Raw genomic sequence first — 21,248 nt, forward strand, 5'->3', positions numbered from 1 at the left:
TATGATTACTTTTCAAGGGTTTTGATTAATATTGAACTAGTTTAAGCTAATATATGTCCTTAAAATCTGTTGCAGTTCACAGTGTTTGAACTAAAACACTTTAATTTCTGGTATGTAGGCCCTGCCTTTTGGCCATTTTTGTGCTGATCCAGGAATGCTGTTTCACATCCTTTCAATACGAGCCCACAGAAAAATCTTCTTGGCAGCAAAATTCTCACTAATCACAGCTGTTGTATGAAATGTTTAGTTAGGAGTAAGCATGCCTGAAAGTGATGGTATAAATCACCTCATTTCGGACACTTTTTTTTAAAATGTGAGAGACGTTACTGAACATCTGCTTACCTATGTCAATTTATGATATGGTTTACTTGTTGCGAAGTGTTGAGTGTGTGAGAGAGGTCAGGGACAAGATACAGTTTTGTGAAGCATGACCTTGCTAAAAAAGTGTGGCCAAGTCATCTTCAAATTTTTCTGGTCTTTCAAAATGACAAAAACTTGTATTTATAGCTTGAATTCAGTAGTTGTATATAGTTAAAACAAGAACTGTTGCAGATGACTTATAGGTTTGAAGATTAGATGTGATGCACTGAAAATATGTGTACGAATGAAAGATGTGAAGTTACAGTAATACCTGCTGCTTGTGGTTTGTTTCTGGTCTTTTTTTCTGTACATCATGAAAACCATGAAATCAGTGAGGGTGCTTCTGAACTGAAGCCTCATGTAAACCTGTCTGATGTTCACTGCTTTTTGAACAGGCAAAAATAACTGTTTCTTTTGTAATGGTGGGGGAAGTCACAGTAATAAGTGGGTTTTTTTGCAGTGGTGGCAGCAGATAACAGTGGCAGTAGTTACAGATGCCTCTCTAAATTTTGAAATCCTGGAGCTGCTTTTCTCATTGCTTGTTAATCATAAGATTTGTAGAGAGAACAAGGATTCCTCTGGAAGGCCTGGTGTGCCCTGCCTCCACTCCAAGGGTGGTTCCTGTCTAGCAGTAATAGAGTTTCTTCAGCGTACCTTGTGAAGTGAATGTCTTCAGGATGTTGGGATTATTTTTGTTGTTTGCAGATGACAAATGGCAGGGTTTCAGAAGACCACAGGTTGATTTCTAAATAATTGTATGTTGGGAGGTTCCTGAGACCATGGTTATCCAGATCCTTTGCTACAGTTTAATCGCCTCTAAAATTGCTCAGAGTCGGGCTTTCTGCGAAGACTGTTGAGGGCTCAGCCCATGACTTCAAAGCAGGGAGATCTTCAAAATACTCTTATGTGGAGCCCATGTATTTTTTAGGGCAAAGTAGTTTGCAGGGTCACTGTTTGTATTCAGAATTATTCATCCCAAATGCTTGAGCTTACTTGAGCTTAAGCAGTAATAGCATGAGGCCTCCATGAGACCTTTTCAATGGTTCCCAGCGACAGGACAAGGGGCAATGGGCACAAGCTAGAACATAGGAAGTTCCGTTCAAATACACAGAAAAACTTCTTTACAGTGAGGGTGACAGAGCACTGGAACAGGCTGCCCAGGGAGGTTGTGGAGTCCCCTTCTCTGGAGATTTTCAAGACCCGCCTGGATGCAGCCCTGAGGGATGTGCTTTAGGCAATCCTGCTCTAGCAGGGGAGTTGGACTAGATGATCTCTAGAGGTCCCTTCCAACTCTGAAGATTCCGTGATTCCGTGATTCCATGAGTTCTAGTACTTTAACCAACAGCGGCCTGACAGCCCTTAGCTTTGATATCAAGACAAACACACATTTCTCAGACTATTGCTTTTCCTGGCAATATTGTTTAAACAAGGTTCTTGGGCAGAAAGGTCAAGGTCTGAGTGGTGAAGGAGAGCCGCCTCCCCTCCATTAGCATATTCTCTGGATGCTTTGAACTGTGCTGCTTGTATATATTTATACCTATATATACAAATACATAGACTTTGAAAACATCAGTGTTTTCTGGTTTCTCTTGCCAGATCCTTCATTTAAGGAAGAATTGCTGATGCTTTGCCTTTCTGCCTTTGGAATGTTTTAATGATTTTGTGTTTTTTTTTAATATTTGTATGTCACGTCTCTGATGTCATTGAGTCTAGCAGAAAATTTATTTAACACATTTTCACACAAAATGTCTTTTTGCAAAAAGATGTGGTGACTTAATTTTACACAACTGAAACTATTTGGATCATCCAGGCAGTCTTTTGGATTGGAGAGCAAGTGTACTTTTTTTTTCCTTGTGTGTGTGCTTGTTCACTGGCCTTCTTCATCTGTCTGGGCAGTGAGGTTGGCCAGAGATGCCAGTATCAGACATCAAAGCTCTGCAGGCAGTTATTCTTCAAAAAAAAGATTTAACTTGCAGTACTGTTTCAGATCATGGATTAAGAAGTTTTACAATAATTTGGTCTGGTAACAGTGGCTGCTTCAAGCAAAGCTAATGTGCAGAAATAGTGGTAATGTGTTCTCGGCTTCATGAGCTGTGCATGGTGGCAGTGAGAAAATGCACCTGACCGGGCAGGTCTTAATGCTAAAATGATAATCCCTTGATAATCACTAGGGTCCAAAGATATTCAGAAAGTTCTGGCTCATATGAACTACTCATAAATAATATGGTTATCTTTGATACTCAGTTATCACTGACTTAATATGCATAGTTTTCTTTCAGACATTTGGATTTAATGTTGAAAACTTTAGTGGTAACCTCGCCGGTGTGCACCTGAGCCAGAAATCAGTCATCGGCACTTCCAGATTGGCAGTGATGTGCATACTCCAGCTCACAACTGGGGTTCAGCCTTGATTAAATACCAGCTTTCCAAAAGCAGTCAGCTTGAATAAAAAGACAGACATACTTTTATGCAACTTGTGTGTAAAATACTTGGCAAAAAAAAAAAAAAAGAGTTATTTCAGTTGTTCTATATGAGAGGTAATTGCTTGATTAATTGCCAAACTACTAAAGAAAACTTAGAGGTAAATAAACATGTACTTTCAAGCAGCTGCTTTGCTTGACATTTCAGTGTATCTGTGGGCTATAATAGGAGACTATTATGGAGACTGGTAAACATCTTGTGCAGTTAATAAGTAGCTACTATAGTGTTGGTTTGAATGATCCTACTGGTTTGTGGTGAACTTAATGAAAGTAATTAATTCTTCTTTTTTGCCTCAATTCTTTTTAAAGCTGCCTCTCGTAAAAGGAAACTAAAAGATTCTCCCTCAGATTGCAAGAACAGAAATGAGCATGCCACAAAAAAGCCAAAAGCTGATTATGTGAGTACTGTTTTTTCTCTCTGTGCATTGTAAAATAAGTGGAATTACCGGACTTAGTCAATTGCAGTGGTGTCATGAACTTGGTGTGTTTTATGAGCAAATCCAGTCAAATTCAAATGTTGCCATCTGAATGAGCTTTCTCTGCTTTCTTCTCCTTGGCAATTCTGAATGGAATTACCTACTTTGTTCTTCAGTGTTTGTGGATTTGTATCCCAATAGCCTGTCCACCGCTTTCATGGAAGCGTTTGGTGGCAGGTAGCAGTATGTGAGCCGCTGGGTACCATTCAGTCCTTGTTAACATCAGTGGGAGTTATAGGCTACGGATCACCTTCCCTCATCAGGTCATGCCTTGTGTTTTCTCAAATAGATGAAGTTCAACATCCATTGATACTGTTCTTCTGTGTTACAGGAGTAATGTTGTCTATGTATATATTTGAAACTGACTTAGGGAAATCTTTAAAAGGAATGAATTGATAACGTCTAAAGGAATGATTACTCTGACCTCTGCTAATAAATAGGAACTATGTAATGATCCAGGTTGGTATTTGGCAGATCTTATTCACAGTCCTACAGTGCTGTCATGAGGCCGGCTCCCAGACATCCCAGTAGACATTCCTGAATACCACTTACGGTAGAGAAAGGGAATTCTGCAGTAAGTACTGGAGGCTGGATGGAGGATGGTGACTGTGTTGAAATTTAACCAAATATTGTCTTCAGTCAGAAAAAAATGAAGAAAACGCAGAGTTTTCCATAAAAGCAAAAATAGAATTATTCTGATATTCCCCTACTTCCTGGAGGAGAGCTGTGAATTTTGTGAGGCAAGATTTGCTGGGGTTTGGATTTGTTCCTCCTTGCCAAACCGCTGGGTTAGGTTACAAAGGAGGCTTTACTGAATTGTTACCTAGTCAGCCTAGCAAGCAGTGCTTCACTGGAGCTGGCTTCATGCAGTGGATTGTTTTCTATGCTTAACAGTTCCATTACAGTTAAAAAGGAAAATTGGGAAAAGTAAAGCTGAAACACAGGTTTTTAGGGTTTGTTATAGACAATTGTAGCGAGAAAACCTGCAGGTTGTTTGGTGGTTTTTTTCCTCACTTTTGCTTTTCCTCTGATTCCTAAGACTAGAGCATACTTTGTCAGCTATTTTATGTACTGTAGTTGTACTCCTAATGATACCAAAGGCTCATGGAGGAAAGGGACTGTGTCCTCTGTCACTTGGAGTGCTTCTGGGTGATCTGGGTTTGTGCTCTTTCAGCAAATAGCAGCGTTCAGCAAAGTAAATAGCGATCAAACCTGTTGGCATCTCTGCTGTAGATAAGTAGATCTGTAACCACTTTGCATTCAAAGCTCTTTGAGGAAACTTGCATAATTCCTCGTGGTGAATACATAAGAGCAGCTTGTGGCATGTAGAAGTTTTGGCACTCATTCATAAGAAACCTCCCTTTTTGCAGGCTGGTAATAGCTATTAGTGAAGCTATTATGAAAATAATAGCTGGTGAAAACTTTTGCCAGCTTTTGATGTGACTCCATGGTGCTGTGACACAGTATTTGTGGATTTTTTTACCTGTAAATCTTCATATAAACACATTTGACATGTTTATAGACTCTGGTGGGTTAAATACTGCACGCTTGGTAATCAAATCTAACTGTTAGACTGACTGTTAACCCTGACGTCTTCTGCCTTAAATATCATCCAGAATAACTACTAACTCTTTATTTTAAAGAAATACAAACTAGATAATTCTAAATTATTTATATTTTGGTGTAACTTTGCACTGTGTATGCTTATCAAGTAAAGAATGCCAGTCTTTCATAATTAGAAGACATTTTCTATGCTTATGAAAGCTTTGGTGTTACTTTGATCATTGGCTATGTATGAGGAATCACTTCTGCAACTTGGATTGTTTCTAATTTGGTTGTTTCTAATAATTTTTTTCTGTTTCTATGCTTATGATTTACATTAAACCTAATAGATTTCTTTTTTTTTTTTTAACGTAGCTGGATGAGTCAGAACCCCAAAGACAATGGGAGAGGCAAGAGATGCTTGTGAAGAAGCTGCAAAATACGTTCCCTGGATTGGATAAGGAGGTGAGCTCATGTCTCCTGATGGCACTTCAGGTTTTGACTTCTTAAGAAAATTGCAGCTGTTGATAGTCCAAATGAAACAGTCCTTACACCAGCAGTGCTTTCGGAAAGAGCCCAGGGTAGGAAGGTCTTTGCTGTTGCTGCTTTTGGAATGTTATTTGCCCTGAACTGAGAGCAGTTGGATGTAATCACAACATACGGAACTTCTTATCCTACTTTTTTGGTCCCGTGACAAGCCTGGCATAGGCAAATTTGATGGCCTGTTATAAAAATGCATCCTTCCCTCTCTCACACACTTTTTTCCCCTGGACGGCTAGATATACTGTGCACTTTGCTTAGTACCTGATGATACTCAGCAACTGGTCAGGGCATTTTAATACTGTATGTTAAATTGTTGCACAGCTTTTTTATGTGTGTTCTTGCCCTTTTGAAAGTGGAGTGCAGCTCTGCCTAAGCTTGAGCGTATAAGGGTAAACTGTAGGGTTCTCTCCTTTTGATTTCCTTTATTTTGAATCATATGATTTGCAGGGGTTTTCTTTGCCTTGTGCAATTAAAATTAAGTGTTAGTGCCTTAATGTTGTTATGCACAGAAATTTAGTTTTTGCTTACCTTACCACAATACAAAATTTCTTATCTTTTAATAGGAGCTGAGAGATGTACTTCAGGAACATAACTGGGTGTTTCATGAAGCGTTGGAGGCCTTGAGAGTATTTGCAGAAGATGATGAGGGTAAAGACAGATTTATAATACATTTTATCCCAACATAGAACAGACAGAATTGTAATACAAATCCTTTTTAATGTCCAGCAATGACAGTCCTGACAGCACTATACCTAGAAATTTGCACTGATGCTCAAAATAAGTTTTATGGGGAGGATAAAAGACAGAAACTTAACTTTTCTGTATTTTTAAGTGTCATGATTATTTCATCTTTTGCTCTGTAAGTAGAGATAAATATCTTTGCCTTGCTAATACAGATTTACATAAGAAGTTGTAATTACCTGTGGGTATATCATAAAATATATTTTGAAATGTGTCAAAGCTGACACCTGCTTCCCTCCTGCTTGTTTAAAAATAAGTTTTGTTTTTTAACTGGAGTAATTTGTAAATCTGTAATTGCAAGTAACTGCATAGGTGACAGGTGACGTGCTATTTTATCCTTTTAAAAAACATTCTAGCAGAAAAAATACTAGAAATGGGCCTTAAATTATGCAAGGAATTTATAAATACCAGTGCATTAAATGTGGCAGGGTGCAAGAGCCGTGATTCCACATAAATCTGGGAGTTACAACTTAAATACTATTTAATGAGTTAATTACTTTTCAGAGTGTTACACAGCTGTCAGATATGTATATGTTTTGCTGTATCAGCTATTTAAGTATTCTTGGGGCATGGGATAGTATTCTTAATTGGATTCTTTACAAGGGGAGAGAGCTATCAGTACACATGAGGTTGAGTCCTTTCGGCTGCTGCTGAGAAGGTAGACATTGGTGTTGGAGTCAATCAGCAGCAAGCTGGGATTGTGCAGAAGAGAAAGCATTGCAAGTGCTTTCTTCCAAAGAAGGAAGAAAACCCCATAGGAGTAACTTCTGAAAAGGACTTGGCTCACATTCTGTTAAATAACCTTTATCTTACTTCAAGACAGTAAGGTTATTTTGGGCAGAAATACCTCATTCTTCCTGTTTCTTTAACAAGTGCATGTTTTTGTTATCCCACCACCTCTAATGCTGTACTGAGATCAATTAAAATGAAAAAAATATAATTGTTGTGGTGAAAGTAGGCTTGTTTTCTGAAATCAGCAGAATTAATGTCTCTGCAGTCGGGGGAGAGTGGGACCAGTATCTCATCGCAGCAATACATCTGAGTTCTTAACTATCTGCTCTTACCTCAGAGCTTCTGCAACTCACAAATATTGCATAGCATTGATCATCTGTATTTTATGACAATTACTTAAAACCTTCTGCTATTTGAGCAGTATACAAATTAGCATTGCTCATTTTATACTCACAGGTGGTACTATTTACATGTTTTAAACAGACTTGCATGGTGTTTGCTCCTCTTTTCTCTTAGTACACCTGTTGTTGGGTTGTTGTATATTAAACACTAGAATTGTGTTTTCTATCTATATAAGTTTTATTTTGGAAGAACAGTGGGTTTTAATTTGCCCTTAACCAGTATGTGTTGACTTGTTGCCTTGTATGTTGCATGCATAGGCATGGAATTTCCTCCCAAAAGTGAAGCTGCTGACTGGACCAAAGCCTCCTCCAAGAGCAGAAGTGACGAGAGTAAAGAGAAGCCGAAGGAGAAATCTTCCGGGAAGGAACAAAATGGCTTTCAGAAAAAGGACAAAGGCAAAAAGAGTGTTTGGAGTACTAAAAGAGAAACAGAAGACTTGGAAGATGAGTCAGCTTCCGAAGATGGTGGTAGCTCCCTTGATGAGGACTATGGCAGTGGCGACGAAGTGATGGAGGATGTCTACAAAGCGAAAATCCTCAGCTTCCTGCAGGATGCTTCCCCGAGCGAACTGACTTTGATTCCCCAGTGTTCTCAGAAAAAGGCTCAGAAGATAATAGCGCTCCGGCCCTTTAACAGCTGGGAGGCTCTGGTAGGTCTGCATTCTTCTTTTCCTATCCCCAGCCTGCCTAGAGTCAAGGTGGCTTCAGCCTAGGGAGGCTTACATGGGTGGCCTTATCCTGATTAGGCTAAAATGCTATGTTCCTCCTAAGCCAATAGCGTTTCAAATAGTGTCATATGACCTGATTTTGAATGAATTAAGGGGTGATTTTCTTGGAAAACTCAAGCTGATTGGCTGACATTACTGCCACTCACTCCGTAGCACCGAAAGTTGGTTGATTTCACTGCAGAAGAAGAAATTAGAGCTTTCACTTGGGAAGGAGGTGTTTGCTAGCCCGTTCTGAGCTCTTGTAGCTGAAAACCCATGCAGGAGGCAAGAAAGTGGCAGGACCTTTACTGCAGACACTTGAATAGCAGCAGCAGCAGCAGCTTCCAGGGTAGCTCCATGATTGAAGGTGCCAGCATCGATATTTTCAGTTTCACTTAAGAAACAATCGTTGTCTTTTTTTTTTCTTTTTTTTGTCTTTTTTTTCTTTAATCTACTGCAGCTTAGTTTCTAGCATGGTTTTGCTAGCTGAGCAATGCAGCCATTTTTTTAGTGGAGCGAGCTGCTGTGTTTTTATTAATAAAAGGTAAAGCATCAGAAGGCTAAACCACAATCCACAACAGAAGGGAAAACGATATCTCTTGGTAAGTAGATTATCTACTGTCACTGGGATGTTACTTTCAAATGTTTCCCATGGTTTGTTTGTTGCCTTCACATTTCATGCAGTTTCAGTTAACTGCAAGACATCAGACCTGATAAGAGCAATGTCCTGGTAAGAAATTTGAAGTGCATTACAGCAGACTTTCGTCGTTTAATTTAATAGTGCTTTGGATTTTAAGGCAGTATCTGTGCATAGGCCCTCTTACAGAGTACTTGGTATGTTTTTTCATCAGTATGTGTTCTGAAACCTCCCCCACTGATGTGTGCAAGATCCACTTTTATTTTTTACAGCAGAATAGAACTTCTCCAGTATGTGTAAAACAATAACATTTATTATTCCCTGTGTGAAATGTTTTGCCACAAAACAGTAAGAAATACTAAACACATTTTTAAGGAAAACAAAATGATCTTTGTATGTTGTGTTGCAAGGGGGGGAGACAAGAGGAGGATACTTGAAAAAAAGACAGGGTGCAGGTATGCTGCAAAAGAAATCCGTTTTGCCCGAAGCCTTTGGCTTCTCACAGAACATCTGTCATACGACTGTTCCTTTCTAAACTTGTTGGATTTTGCCTGAGCTTAATTCTTTGCAGAAATATTTGCTACAGGGCTGTTCTCCTTTTCTCTGTAAAATATTTAACAGGAAAAAAAAAAGCGCTGCATGGGCCTGTTTGCGTTCAAAATTTGTCTTTCATAAAGATTGCTGCTGTCAGCAACCACATGTTTATGTAGTATTGTGAATACTTGCCCAGAGTAGAAGTAGCATGCAGCAGATTTTAGCAGATGTTTTGTATAGGTGTGGATTTAATTGTTTATAAAGATTCAGTAGCTCAGTGGCCCAATGTTTTTCCTACTAATTAATTAAGAGTAGTAGAATAATGGAGAGAGCTGATTCAATTTCAGCATTAAAGAAATTGGCTTAGTTTTAAGGTCTCTCTTTAATGTAATGGTTTCTTTGGTAACACAATGCAAAGCACTAGAAGTTGTTACCACTTGTTGGTTACTTGAATTGAGGAAGATTTTAAGGCGCTCAGCCTGAGATTAAGGCTAAAGCCTACTTATTTGGAAATTGAACATCTTTTTCCAGGAAAAAGTAAATTAAAATGGCTTTTTTATTCTAGACAAGCTTTTTAAGTTGGACCAAGATTATTTTTTTTTTTTTCAGATGGATTTAAGCGAATTTCAAGCTTGTAAAGTTATTAAGAATTCTTGAAAATATTTATTCTTCGGAGCAGATATTTAAGACAGATGCTTAACTTGATGTTAAGTATTAACACTTAAAATATACAGGTGAAAAAAGTGAACAAACATGGCTCTCAAAAATTAAATGGAGAGAGCTGAAAACGTCCTTGCTCACAAGGATTAATTCTTTTGGCAATTTAGAAATGCCCATACTGAAGATCAACTAGATTTTCCAGGAGGGTAGTTCTATCCAGTCTCCGGTGCTGGAGATGCCCAGCGGGGAGTGTCTCTTCTCACACACTAACTTGCATGAAGAGTGCTTGGGGTATGTGCTTGGGGCTTTAGGTGTCTGTCTCCTCATTTGGAGAAGTGACGCTTCGCTGTGCGAGGACCAGTGGCCTCTCCGGAACATGTTGTGTGCATAGGGAGAGTAGTAGGTAACAGGCTAGAGTAGGATGTGTGCTCCAAGAGAGCTCCTTTCTGAGCATTCCTCGTATTCACAACTTAAACTTGCACCTTGCTTTCTGAGGGCAGAAGGTTTGGAAGGGTGGTCCCCGGTGCATGTGTTGTAGAAGCAAGCCCAAGCATGGAGCTGAGACAGAAGAGGAGGTGTGATGCCCAAATGGGAGATGCGGGAGCAGAAGTTCATGAGGAGCAGCTCTGCCCTGCTGGGAATTGGGGATTGTAACACAAGGGGAGTAGGTGGGTCTGCAGGCGCAGGCAAACTAAAGGGTGGTCAGCAGAAAGTGGGGCTGTGAGGGCTTGGAGGAGAGGGAGGGAGGAACACCGAGAACACGGCTGGCTGTGCAGGGCAAAGCAGACACATGGTAGGTAGCTTTTGTGCAAGGGGCTGGTGTTCAGTGATGTTTTCCTCTTACAGTGCAGGCCTGCTGTGTACCAGCTTCATGCTCTACACCTCCTCGGGGTGGACATGCATTACTAAACTGACAGCCATTAGAGATACCTCCCCTCCGGGTGGGTCCTTTCCTATGTTGGCTTCCCACCTTCCTCTCCTGTTTGCTCCAGGGTCCTGGTGACATCCCACCAGCACGCATTGTGGGCCGGCAGACAGCAGGATGTCTTTCCTTGGTGGAAAGAAGCACTTCTGGGTATCCATCAACCTTCCTCTATACCCTCAGTCCTCTAAAAAGCGTGTTGGTGCTTAGTTATATTTTAACAGTGCTCTCTTTTCCAGACTGTTGGAATTGGCCAGAGTTGGAAACGGCAGCTCTCAGCGCTGTTTCCTCAGCAGACAGGCTGCAAACAGGGTCACGCAATGGCAGCACCTGCCTGTGTTCAGTGCCTGCTGAGAAGCGAGGGCAGAGACAAGGCTGGCTCCCAGAGGAGCCCAGCTGAGCTTTTGGGGTTTAGGGAGGCGTTCTGTTCCTTGGCCTCTTGTGTGTACCCAACGCAATTTCATACTGCCTCTGGTAGATGCAGGGGTATGAGCTGGAGGGATTTTAATGCTGTTTAGTTTCTTATTTTTAAGGTTTATGATTGTTACTTGCTCGAATTTCCTTTTAGCATAGAAACATATGTATCTGCTTGAGATATGCTGTATCCTCTCATTTCTCTCGTTTGTGGTGTTATTCTGTCGTAAAATAAGCCATCTCTTTTAGCATTTAAAGCCTTTATTTGAATTAAATAATGCCTATTGTTTTTAAAAATTACAAATTCTTAAGGAGCACACACAGGTTAAACTGACGCAAAATATTACGTAGAAATTCTGACATAGCATTATATTTAGCTTATCACTTTTTAGGGGAATGGGAGAACTGAGCAGTCAAAAATGGACATACTTGTCCATCATATTCTACATACTGCGATAGCAAGGGAGGATAGCTTTGGCTTTTTTATTGTCTCTCACTTTGTTTGGCTGCACATGTGCAAACTGCTACGGAAACCAAACTAGCAGGAAATCCAGAAGCACCTTGCACCAAAGCAAGCTGAAGGGAAGCAGCAAAAGCATCAGTTTAGAAATGGGAGCTGCTTAAAGTGGAACTGGGGTTTGTTGATCAAGATTGAGGCTGACTTTCAGCCTAAAGCAGGAAAGTTGAATCCTAAAACACCTCCAAGTGGTGTAAAATAGTCCTGAGCAGAGCACGCCAGCATGGTGGTTATGCACCGTGGGGCACTGCTGCAGCCTGGGACTCCAGCGGACCTTTCTTCCAACCTTGCTGTGGAAACTCATGGTTCAGTTGTCCATGATAGTCTCACATTTTTGGACCTCATTTGAACCAAATGAACTTGGGAGGGTGTCAGAACATCTAGTAAAACAAAGGCCACCCGAGGATCTGCTCTGTGTTCTGCACAACAGGGTAACATCGCGTGTTTCACACGTAAACCAGTGGCTAAAGTTTTTTTTCTTGTTGTAACTTGGAGATGAACGTTAATGTGCTGACACGAAACAATACAATTTCTGTTAATAACAGATGGCTTCGTTCTCCACACCTTTATTTATAGATTACAGGATTAATATTCATGCCAACCAAAGCTTTAGGCATCAAAACAAATGTTGAAATTTTTTAATCACCTATTAAAAATAATGTTCTTCTCTTTTTATTTCTAAATAGAGGTGTCTATTTAGAAAACTTCTTCGCAAGTGTTGACATGCATGCCATAGCCTGGTTTAACCTATGAATGTTGGTAAACTTTCTGGATTTTGTTTAAAACGGAACAAAACCACAAACAAAACAAAAATAAAACCCAAAAAAAACTGTAACGGCTGGCTGTCGGTAGAGGGCATCACTCCATTTATTTTAAAACTTTTTTTTGGAGTCAAAGTGTAGCCTGCTTGTACACTTCAGCTTAACAAAGCTTGCTTTTGCTCTGCAATGTGGCATTATTGATCAGTTACTTAAAGCATAGTAAATGGTTCATACATTCTTACAGAATGTAGAAAAAGGGACTGGCCGCTTGGCAGGAGTATAGGAATGCTGTCAGAGTACGCAGGGATGCAATGAGGAAGGCTTAAGGCCCACTTGGAATTAACCTGGCAAGGGATGTCAAGGACAATAAGAAGGGCTTCAAGTACGTCAGTAGCAAAAGGAAGACTAGGGGAAATGTGGGCCCGCTGCTGAATGAGGTGGGTGCCCTGGTGACAGAGGATGCAGAGAAGACGGTCACTGAATGCCTTCTTTGCTTCAGTCGTTACTGCTAAAGCCGGCCCTCATGAATCCCAGACCCTGGAGGTTACAGAGAGAGACGAAGAAAGGAAGACTTTCCCTTGGTCGAGGAGATCTTTTTGTGCCTGAGGACTGGAGGAAAGCCAATGTCACACCAGTCTTCAGAAAGGGCAAGAAGGACCTGGGAAACTACAGGCCAGTCAGCCTTACCTCCATCCCTGGAAGGGTGATGGACGAGCTCATCCTGGATGTCATCTCTAAGCATGTGGAGGAGGAGAATGTTATTGGTCAACATGGGTTCACCAAGGGGAAATCATGCTTGACCAATCTGATAACCTTCTATGATGGCATGACTGGCTGGGTAGATGAGGGGAGAGCAGTGGCTGTTGCCTCCCTTGACTTCAGCAAGGCTTTTGACACTTTCTCCCATAATATCCTCATAGGTAAGCTTAGGAAGCGTGAGTTAAATGAATGGACAGTGAGGTGGATTGAGAACTGGCTGAGTGGCAGAGCTCAGAGGGTCGTGATCAATGACACACAGCCTAGTTGGAGGCCTGTAGCTAGTGGTGTTTCCCAGGGCTCAGAACTGGGTCCAGTCTTGTTCAACATATTCATCAGTGACCTGGATGAGGGGACAGAGGGTAACCTCAGCAAGTTTGCTGATGACACAAAACTAGGAGGAGCGGCTGACACACCAGAAGGCTGTACTGCCATACAGCGAGACCTGGACAGGCTGGAGAGTTGGGTGGAGAGAAACCTAACGAAGTTCAACAAAGGCCTTGTGTTAGTTTGTATGTAGGTTGAGATTCTGGTATCTTGCTTGACTTGTCCTCTGCCAGCTCGTTTGCTATGACATTTAGGAAATGTATTTGTATTTATCTTGTTTGTCCCTCTGTAAACTGAGGATAATACTGACTTGAAACATGCTCATGCAAAAAAACGTTGCTAAAACCTTGTCAGGGTGATGGTACTGCACATGAAAATATATCGGCAAGTGCCAATGACCTGATAGATTTGTGTACGTTTGTGTTTCCTAGATTTCACAGGAGGTCGGGTTCATTACAAGAAAAAAGAATTTAAGTGAATTTTAGCTTGGTGAAGAAATTTTCCTCCTCTTCTCATGCTGAAATGTGCAGAACTGAAAAGAATGAACCAATTCTTGCTGATTTTTTGGCCCTTTCAGTACTTGGTGACTACAAAAGAACTGACGTAGTTTTGGGAAACTTCTTATCCCTTAAATTTATTTCTTTTTTCTCTCCAGTCTGACTATGTCCAGTTTTACTGTGTTGTTTGTGGTACAGTTAGAACTGGGACCACATAATTCTGAGCTCCGGACAGATCCATAACAAAATCTTAATAGCTTTCTTCATAGGTTGGTTTGCCTTGATGCCTACGTTATGCTTATATCTTCTATCTTTTTTATATAATAGGGATTGCTTAAAAGGAGATGTAATGATAATCAGTGCATTTCTTTCTTCCTCTTGTGGTTTTGTTCTGTTAGTGGGGCTGGCCTTCAGAGCTTGCTTTGCACCGTACGTTGCGTCCCCTTGAGGATTTTAAAAGTTTAAAGCTCCTGTATTTTACATTAGACACTCTTCAGAGAATTTGTCTCTCTCATTTTAAGATAATTGTTTCCAATGTGAGGGGCTGTAATGATGACCTTCAGTGTGGATTTGTACAGTTTTGCAGTGGGCCAAGTGTGTAAGGAATAGTTGAAGTTTTGAGAGGAGATTGGGATGCTGTTGCTGTCTGCTACTTGAGTTACGTGCTGCCTGCAGCAGCTGTGGATTTTCACTGTAGAGCCTTTGCTCCCATTGCCAGTGTTCACAGTATTTTTTTGTTGTTATTATTTCGCAGTTTACAAAAATGACTAAGACTACTGGTTTGTCGGAAGACATAGTGTGGAACTGCAAGATACTGCTGAAGGAGAGGGACGTGGTTCTAAAGCTCATGAATAAATGTGAAGACATTTCAAATAAGCTGACAAAACAAGTAACCAGGATTACTGAAGATGGAGGATGTGGATGGAACATAGAGCAACCCTCCATTCTGAATCAGAGGTATATTTCTCTTTTTTTATACTCACAAGGGTGTCAGATAATAAGGTATACTTGAAGACTGAGATTTTCAAAACTGTAGTCTCTGAAAGTGGAGTTGCAAATGTTTGACACTGGCAGCTTTTAGTGAGCTAGATAGTGATGTGCAACACTTGAGGGAATCCAACAAATGTTTCTTAGTTTATCAGGAAAGCTGTTGATGAGGATAAGAACATAAAAACCAAACAGATATAACAGTGTTCAATACCTTCTCTTGCTCCAGTTTTCGATGAACATGCAAGCCAGCCTTGAGTAACAAGATCATGAGTTGTCAGCTTACCTCAAACAAAAGGTCAAAGAAAGCTGCTTCTGTAATGGGGGACCTTATATTTCAAAGATGCCAAATTGAAATTAAACTGAGCAAACTTGTAAAGTTTGTCGGCTGGACTGAAAACCTCGGTCAGGAAGTTCAGATGTACAAAATGATCTGGAACTCTGCATCCAGCAGGAGGGGCACCGGGGATGTATTGGGGGGAAGGTTTTATTTCAGAGAGGTAAATTGGTAAGGATCCCCAAATGGATATTGGGAATAAAGAGAGAGTTTAGGAGGAATGGAAATGCGTATGGGGTGGGGAGGGAGGAAGCATAGGGGTGAAGTGGGAATGGCCAGAGTAGCAACCTGGATTAGACTTGGAGGCTGTTAGTGGTAAATGGCAAAAGGATTTTCAGCTGTGTCAAAATAAAACCGGAGAGCAAGAGAACTGTTTGGAGAGAGCTTATCAGTGGTGTTTCTTGTTTGGAAAAAAGTGCTGTTGAGTGTGTTTTGTGGGTTGTATGTGTTTGGGTTTTTGTTTGATCCTGACACCACCAGTAATCGTATGATCGAGCAAACCTAGTGATGCAGCTGCTAAATGCCACTTTTTTTGTGTGTACTTTAAAAATTAGCGGTTGTGTAACTGCTTTTAACTGGTTGTGGGTCACTGATTTTAGAAGAAAGTTATTTATTGTAACACTCATTTTGATCATTTAAGATGTGTGAAAATTCAGGTGAACTACTTAGTTCAGAAATGCTCTTTGGTATTCAGGTAACTGATTAAATAAAGTTTGATGTGTTTTTCACTACATGAGATCTGGAGTGCATTAAAATATAGGCAATATTAAACTTACCATCCTGTGATTAACGTGAGTGTAAAGTTGTATTTCATGGAGAAACAAATAAAATATGGTAACACATTAAGCTTGATTTCTTAACAGTTTGGAACTCAAGCCATATCAGAAGATTGGTTTGAACTGGTTAGCACTGCTGCATAAACACGGATTGAATGGCATATTGGCTGATGAAATGGTAAGTGTGAAACTGATTATTTAAGAATCATTAAAAGTATTGCAAAAATGACTTTGTTTAAATTCTTTCTTTTCCTAGAAGCCTCAAGCAGATTGTAAGTAATTTGTTTTAGCTAATATAACTTAAATTGCAAACAGTTTCTCCAAATGTTTAGAAGCTGCTGAGCTCATACTTTCAATTTGAAAGTCAAAGCTACCCTAAGATTCACTGACTCTGATAATTACAAGTCACATGGTGTCTTCTGATGCAACGGAAGCAGTTTCTACCACAACAGATTATCCTCAAACCATTCATTTCAGTAGATCCTTGCCTGTAAATATAATTCATTCTACTTGTCCAGCATTTAGTTGTAGTGAGCCCTGTCTTCTACGTTTTTCCATCAGTTTCAAAACCAGTCGTTAACGATACAGAAAAAACTATGCGGGTAGAAACCTTTTCTGCTTCTCCAGCATTTCAACCATCTTCTGTTGTTACGCTCCGTGTAAGTTTTGAGATAAGAGAGAAAGCCGTATGGGTTTGAGGTTTTGTTTGGTGCTGACACCACCAATAACAGTGCAACAGAACAAACTTAGTGGTGAAGCTGCTAAATGCTACATGAATTGTCAGTTGCTTTTAATGCTGGCTGCTGTTCATCTTGTGGTGACCCATGAGTGAATGGATGGGTTTGCTTCACTAAGACTTAAGGCAGTGTTTCTCAACTTCCATATATTTCGTATTTGTAAGAACTACCTTATGTGCATGTTTTGTTGGTAGGTAAGATAAATTTTTAAATCCACGATACAGCAGACAGGAAAGCGAGTATTGATGGAAACATAGACTTATCTTAAAGAAATGTGATTTCCATATTAAATTCCACTGCAGAAATAGCTGGAACATTCTTTGTACAACTGGCTCAAGTGGAAGGAAACAATTACTTTCCAAGTGATTGCTTGTCTGCAGCACTGGTTTCAGGAAGGTCAATTTTTGAAGAAAATTTGTGGGATAAACTTGAACTAAAATGAAATCTTCATAAATGGAAAAGATGAATCCCTCATACTCAAATGTTGAGCTGGAGTTTGCCTGCAATTGTGCTTAAGGAGGAGTTGTCTTCTGTAAAACAATGTGGTTAAACAACAATTTTTCTGTGCAGATTTGTAATCTTTAGTTAACGTTCACTACACTGTAATTGTCTTACAAGTACAAAACACTATTATGTTCTATAGATTGTAAATTTTGTTTAAATGGATTTGTTTTCTCGTAGGGCTTAGGAAAAACAATTCAAGCTATTGCATTTCTAGCTTATCTCTACCAAGAGGGCAATATGGGTCCCCATTTGATAGTTGTGCCAGCTTCAACATTAGGTAAGTTACAAGCTTCAAAATTATTTGTTTGTTTAAAAAAGAAAAAAATCGTGGACAGACTGTGAAACAAAGATAATTTTGTGAAAGAAAACTTAATTTTATTACGGCGATATTTAACTCCTTAAGTATTTGAATTGGAATGCAAACGATACTGAAGGCATGCTTGTTCTGAATTAATTAGGTCTAACATGAATAGAGACATTGAGTCATCTTTGAGACATGGAGTCTTTTTTCCTCTTTGCATAGAATGTGTCAAAGCAGATCAAAATCCTAAAATGATGAGTCTGACTGTATTTTAGTGGTGTGTTTTGATTGTTTAATGACCTCAGTTGAAAGCAGGAAGAATATCGTGGAATAAAGTATCTCAGGGAGGCTGATGTGTTTGAGCAGAAACTAGTTCTCCGTGGAGTTAAACTTGGGTTTGTTGAATGATTGTAGAAAGGAGAAAGTAGCAAGTTTAATTTAGAAAGAAAATGCTGCTTTTAATATGAAATACTTCTTTCGGCTTCAAAAATTTCTCTTAACACAGGTCAGAAATGCTTCCGGTTGTTAAACATCAGTTTGAAATTTTCAGTGTTCTTTTAAAATCCACTAGAACCCATTTTTTTGAAATAACTCTTAAGAATGCATTTTACTTAAAACCTGAGTTTGTACATAAAGGTGTCAGTGAAGGTGCTTTTGCGAAGTGAATGGTAGAGGGTCATGAATTGTAGTGGCGGGTTGGCCCAAGCCATCCAGCATGAGGATGCATGGGAAGTGCGGTCTACCTGCAGCTTTCCTCATGCTTTCTGGATCTGAGTCCAGCCTGGGTCAAGTGTCATTTACCTGAGAGCCCCTTCTGCTGTGGTTTGGGGTCAGCATTTGTGTTGGCTGTCAGGCCAGCTTCCCCTTGGGCATGGCAACGTCGCTCTGCTGGCTGCACACCTGGAGCTGGGACGAGTTGTCAGGCTTCCTTGCCAAATCCCAGAGGCACTGTGTCTCCTGATGAAACGCTTCTGGATGCAAGTACTGACAAATGAAGACTTTGCTTTTGGAGGAGTTAACTATGTAGGGAAGAAATTGAGCTGAAAAGTTAATTGTTGCATTATTTTATATGGTGGTTACAGACCATGCAGGTTCTATTTCTGTAGGAGTTGAAAGTGCAAGCTGGTTAAGTAAGAGTTACTGAAAGTGCACTTGAGGGTTGTTTAATCTCCTTTAAATACTATTAGTTTTCCAGCATCTAGACAAAGTTTCTTAACCTTCAGCAGAGTTTAAAGGGATATGCTTTAAAAACAGGTGTTTGGTTTATATAAGATATAATAAAGTATAACTGACTTGGTTTTTGTTCTACTGATGTCTTACAGATAACTGGATAAGAGAAGTTCATCTGTGGTGTCCTGAATTGAATGTCCTTTTCTACTACGGTGAGGAACGTAATTTAGAAATGAACCCAATAATACAGTTGCTTGCATGGTCAACCTAGGAAAAAATTCATTTTTCATGGAAGCATTGTTTTAAGACAGTTGTTTAAGTAGACACTTATTGCTGACTGTATTTTTGTATGTATATAAACTCTACATAAGTAATTGTGCTCACATTGTGCTTTGTCCTTTGATAGGATCCCAAGAAGATCGGAAACATCTCAGGGTGGACATTAATAATAAAGTTGTCGATTTCAATGTGATTGTAACTACGTAAGTACAGTAATTAAAAAACAAGTGAGATTGTTAGCTACTACTGACCTCTAGTGGTACAACAAAACAAAATTTAGTTTTTGGTGACGTGGGAAGAGAACTTACTTTTTTTTTTTTCAGGCAGTGGTTAACTAGAATTTTATTAATGCTGTAGCAGGTACTATGTAATAGTTGCTTTGGATGCTATTTATCTATTAAATAATAAATACAAATGGATACATATTACTTTGTGATAGATTTGCACAGGTTTTTGTAAAGTTGTGGAGAGCACTGGCTCATCAAGTAAACTGGAACTATTTGCCAGTAGTAAACTGTGTTATGGTTGGTTACTTCTAGGCAGTTTGACATCTTGCCTCTTATGTATTCTGTCTTATGCACTGTCATGTATTGTCTTTTATGATATCTTTCCCCAACAGATACAACTGTGCAATTAGCAGCTCTGATGACCGAGGACTGTTTCGCAGGTTGAAGCTTAACTATGCAATTTTTGATGAAGGTCATATGCTCAAGAACATGAGCTCTGTACGCTACCAGCACCTTATGACAATTAATGTAAGAGGTTTAGTTATTGTTGGGTTGGGGAGTACAACTCCTTAGGGAAAATGGAGAATTAACTGTAAGGTCCATATACACATAATGTTCCAGAAACTGCAGTATGCAAGTGGATATAAGTGTTGGTGTTGCCTTAGAAGTGGATCCTGCATTGTGAACTCTTCCAGGGAGGCAAGCTCCCAAAGAAATGTAATAAACTTCCTTATAGCATCATTGTAATGATGTTATAATTAAATTGATGATAGTATTCTGTTTGAGTATTAAGCAATTTTCCAGTTTTATCCCACAGTAGTAAAGGTTGTAAAAATGCTATTCTGATGACTTGTGCTGAAACATTGTAGTTTTTAAGGACCTGCTCTGACAGGACTGTGAAAGTAAAGCTAGCTTTAAAAATATTTTTTTCTTGTAGCTTGTGGCCTGAGGCAGCAGCATTTTGAAAAAGAGAAAATTTGAGTACGGCTCTTTTTCTAATCATTGTGATTTAGCACTGTAGTATTGGTACAGTAATAATATACTTATGATCAGTTATTACAATTTGTTTTTCAAGATCATATTTTCATCAAAAGCATTTTTAAGAAGGTGATCTTTAAGCAGTTAAACTATGGCTTGTACTTGCAATTCAAAACTTGTGCATAAGTACTATATCACGTTAGAAATGATATGTTGTGGGAGCAACAGTTAGCATGTTAATTTAAAAAAAAAAAAAAAAAAAAACACAAAACAAACAACCAAACAAGAAAAACCTCTTATAGAACCAGGAAGGCTTTTCTTACGTCTGGATTAGGCTTCTTGAATTGAAAATTGATAATGTCCTCCGTTCCCCGTGGATCTGTAAACCGTTTTGTTGACTTAACCAGGAAATTATTCCATGATATCTAAATACATTTTAAGTTTAAATAGTTATAATTTAAACCAAGCTCACTTTCTTAGTTCTCCATAGCTGTGTTGTTTCTGCCAATATTAGCTGAACAGGTTGAAAATTAACGTTTCTCACTGCTGTTTTCCCACTTTGGACAAATAGGCCAAGAATCGCTTACTGCTAACAGGGACTCCGGTTCAAAATAATCTGTTGGAATTGATGTCCCTCTTGAATTTTGTGATGCCACATATGTTCAGCAGTAGCACAAGTGAAATCCGAAGGATGTTCTCTTCAAAAACAGTAAGTATTACGTATTCTCTTGAAAATAACATTATTTTTTTTCACTAGAACACTGATGTTGCTGCTTAACTTTTGTTTTACGTTGGTATCTTATGGAAACAGGTAATGTGATTCTGAAAATCTAGAAAATGAAACAGTGATACAAACCATTTAAAGTTAAAATGTGTCATAACAGGCTATCTCAGAATACTAATGGTCCTTTTAGATCTGTGTGGATTTTTCATCAAGTTATAATA

At 39.4% G+C, this 21,248-nt stretch overlaps 1 protein-coding gene across 1 annotated transcript in view; it reads left to right on the forward strand.

The window, feature by feature from the left end:
* Positions 1-21,248, forward strand: part of SMARCAD1 (SWI/SNF-related, matrix-associated actin-dependent regulator of chromatin, subfamily a, containing DEAD/H box 1) — a 45,822-nt gene that overhangs the window by 18,030 nt on the left and 6,544 nt on the right. The window contains exons 6-16 of the mRNA XM_054203018.1: positions 3,150-3,238; positions 5,234-5,323; positions 5,965-6,049; positions 7,534-7,925; positions 14,762-14,964; positions 16,195-16,285; positions 17,526-17,625; positions 18,972-19,031; positions 19,226-19,301; positions 19,718-19,853; positions 20,875-21,012. Coding sequence (XP_054058993.1) covers positions 3,150-3,238; positions 5,234-5,323; positions 5,965-6,049; positions 7,534-7,925; positions 14,762-14,964; positions 16,195-16,285; positions 17,526-17,625; positions 18,972-19,031; positions 19,226-19,301; positions 19,718-19,853; positions 20,875-21,012 — 1,460 coding nt within the window. The remainder of the gene's footprint in view (positions 1-3,149; positions 3,239-5,233; positions 5,324-5,964; positions 6,050-7,533; positions 7,926-14,761; positions 14,965-16,194; positions 16,286-17,525; positions 17,626-18,971; positions 19,032-19,225; positions 19,302-19,717; positions 19,854-20,874; positions 21,013-21,248) is intronic.

Source organism: Rissa tridactyla, chromosome 5, assembly GCF_028500815.1.
Source record: "Rissa tridactyla isolate bRisTri1 chromosome 5, bRisTri1.patW.cur.20221130, whole genome shotgun sequence".
NCBI classification, from domain to species: Eukaryota; Metazoa; Chordata; class Aves; order Charadriiformes; family Laridae; genus Rissa; species Rissa tridactyla.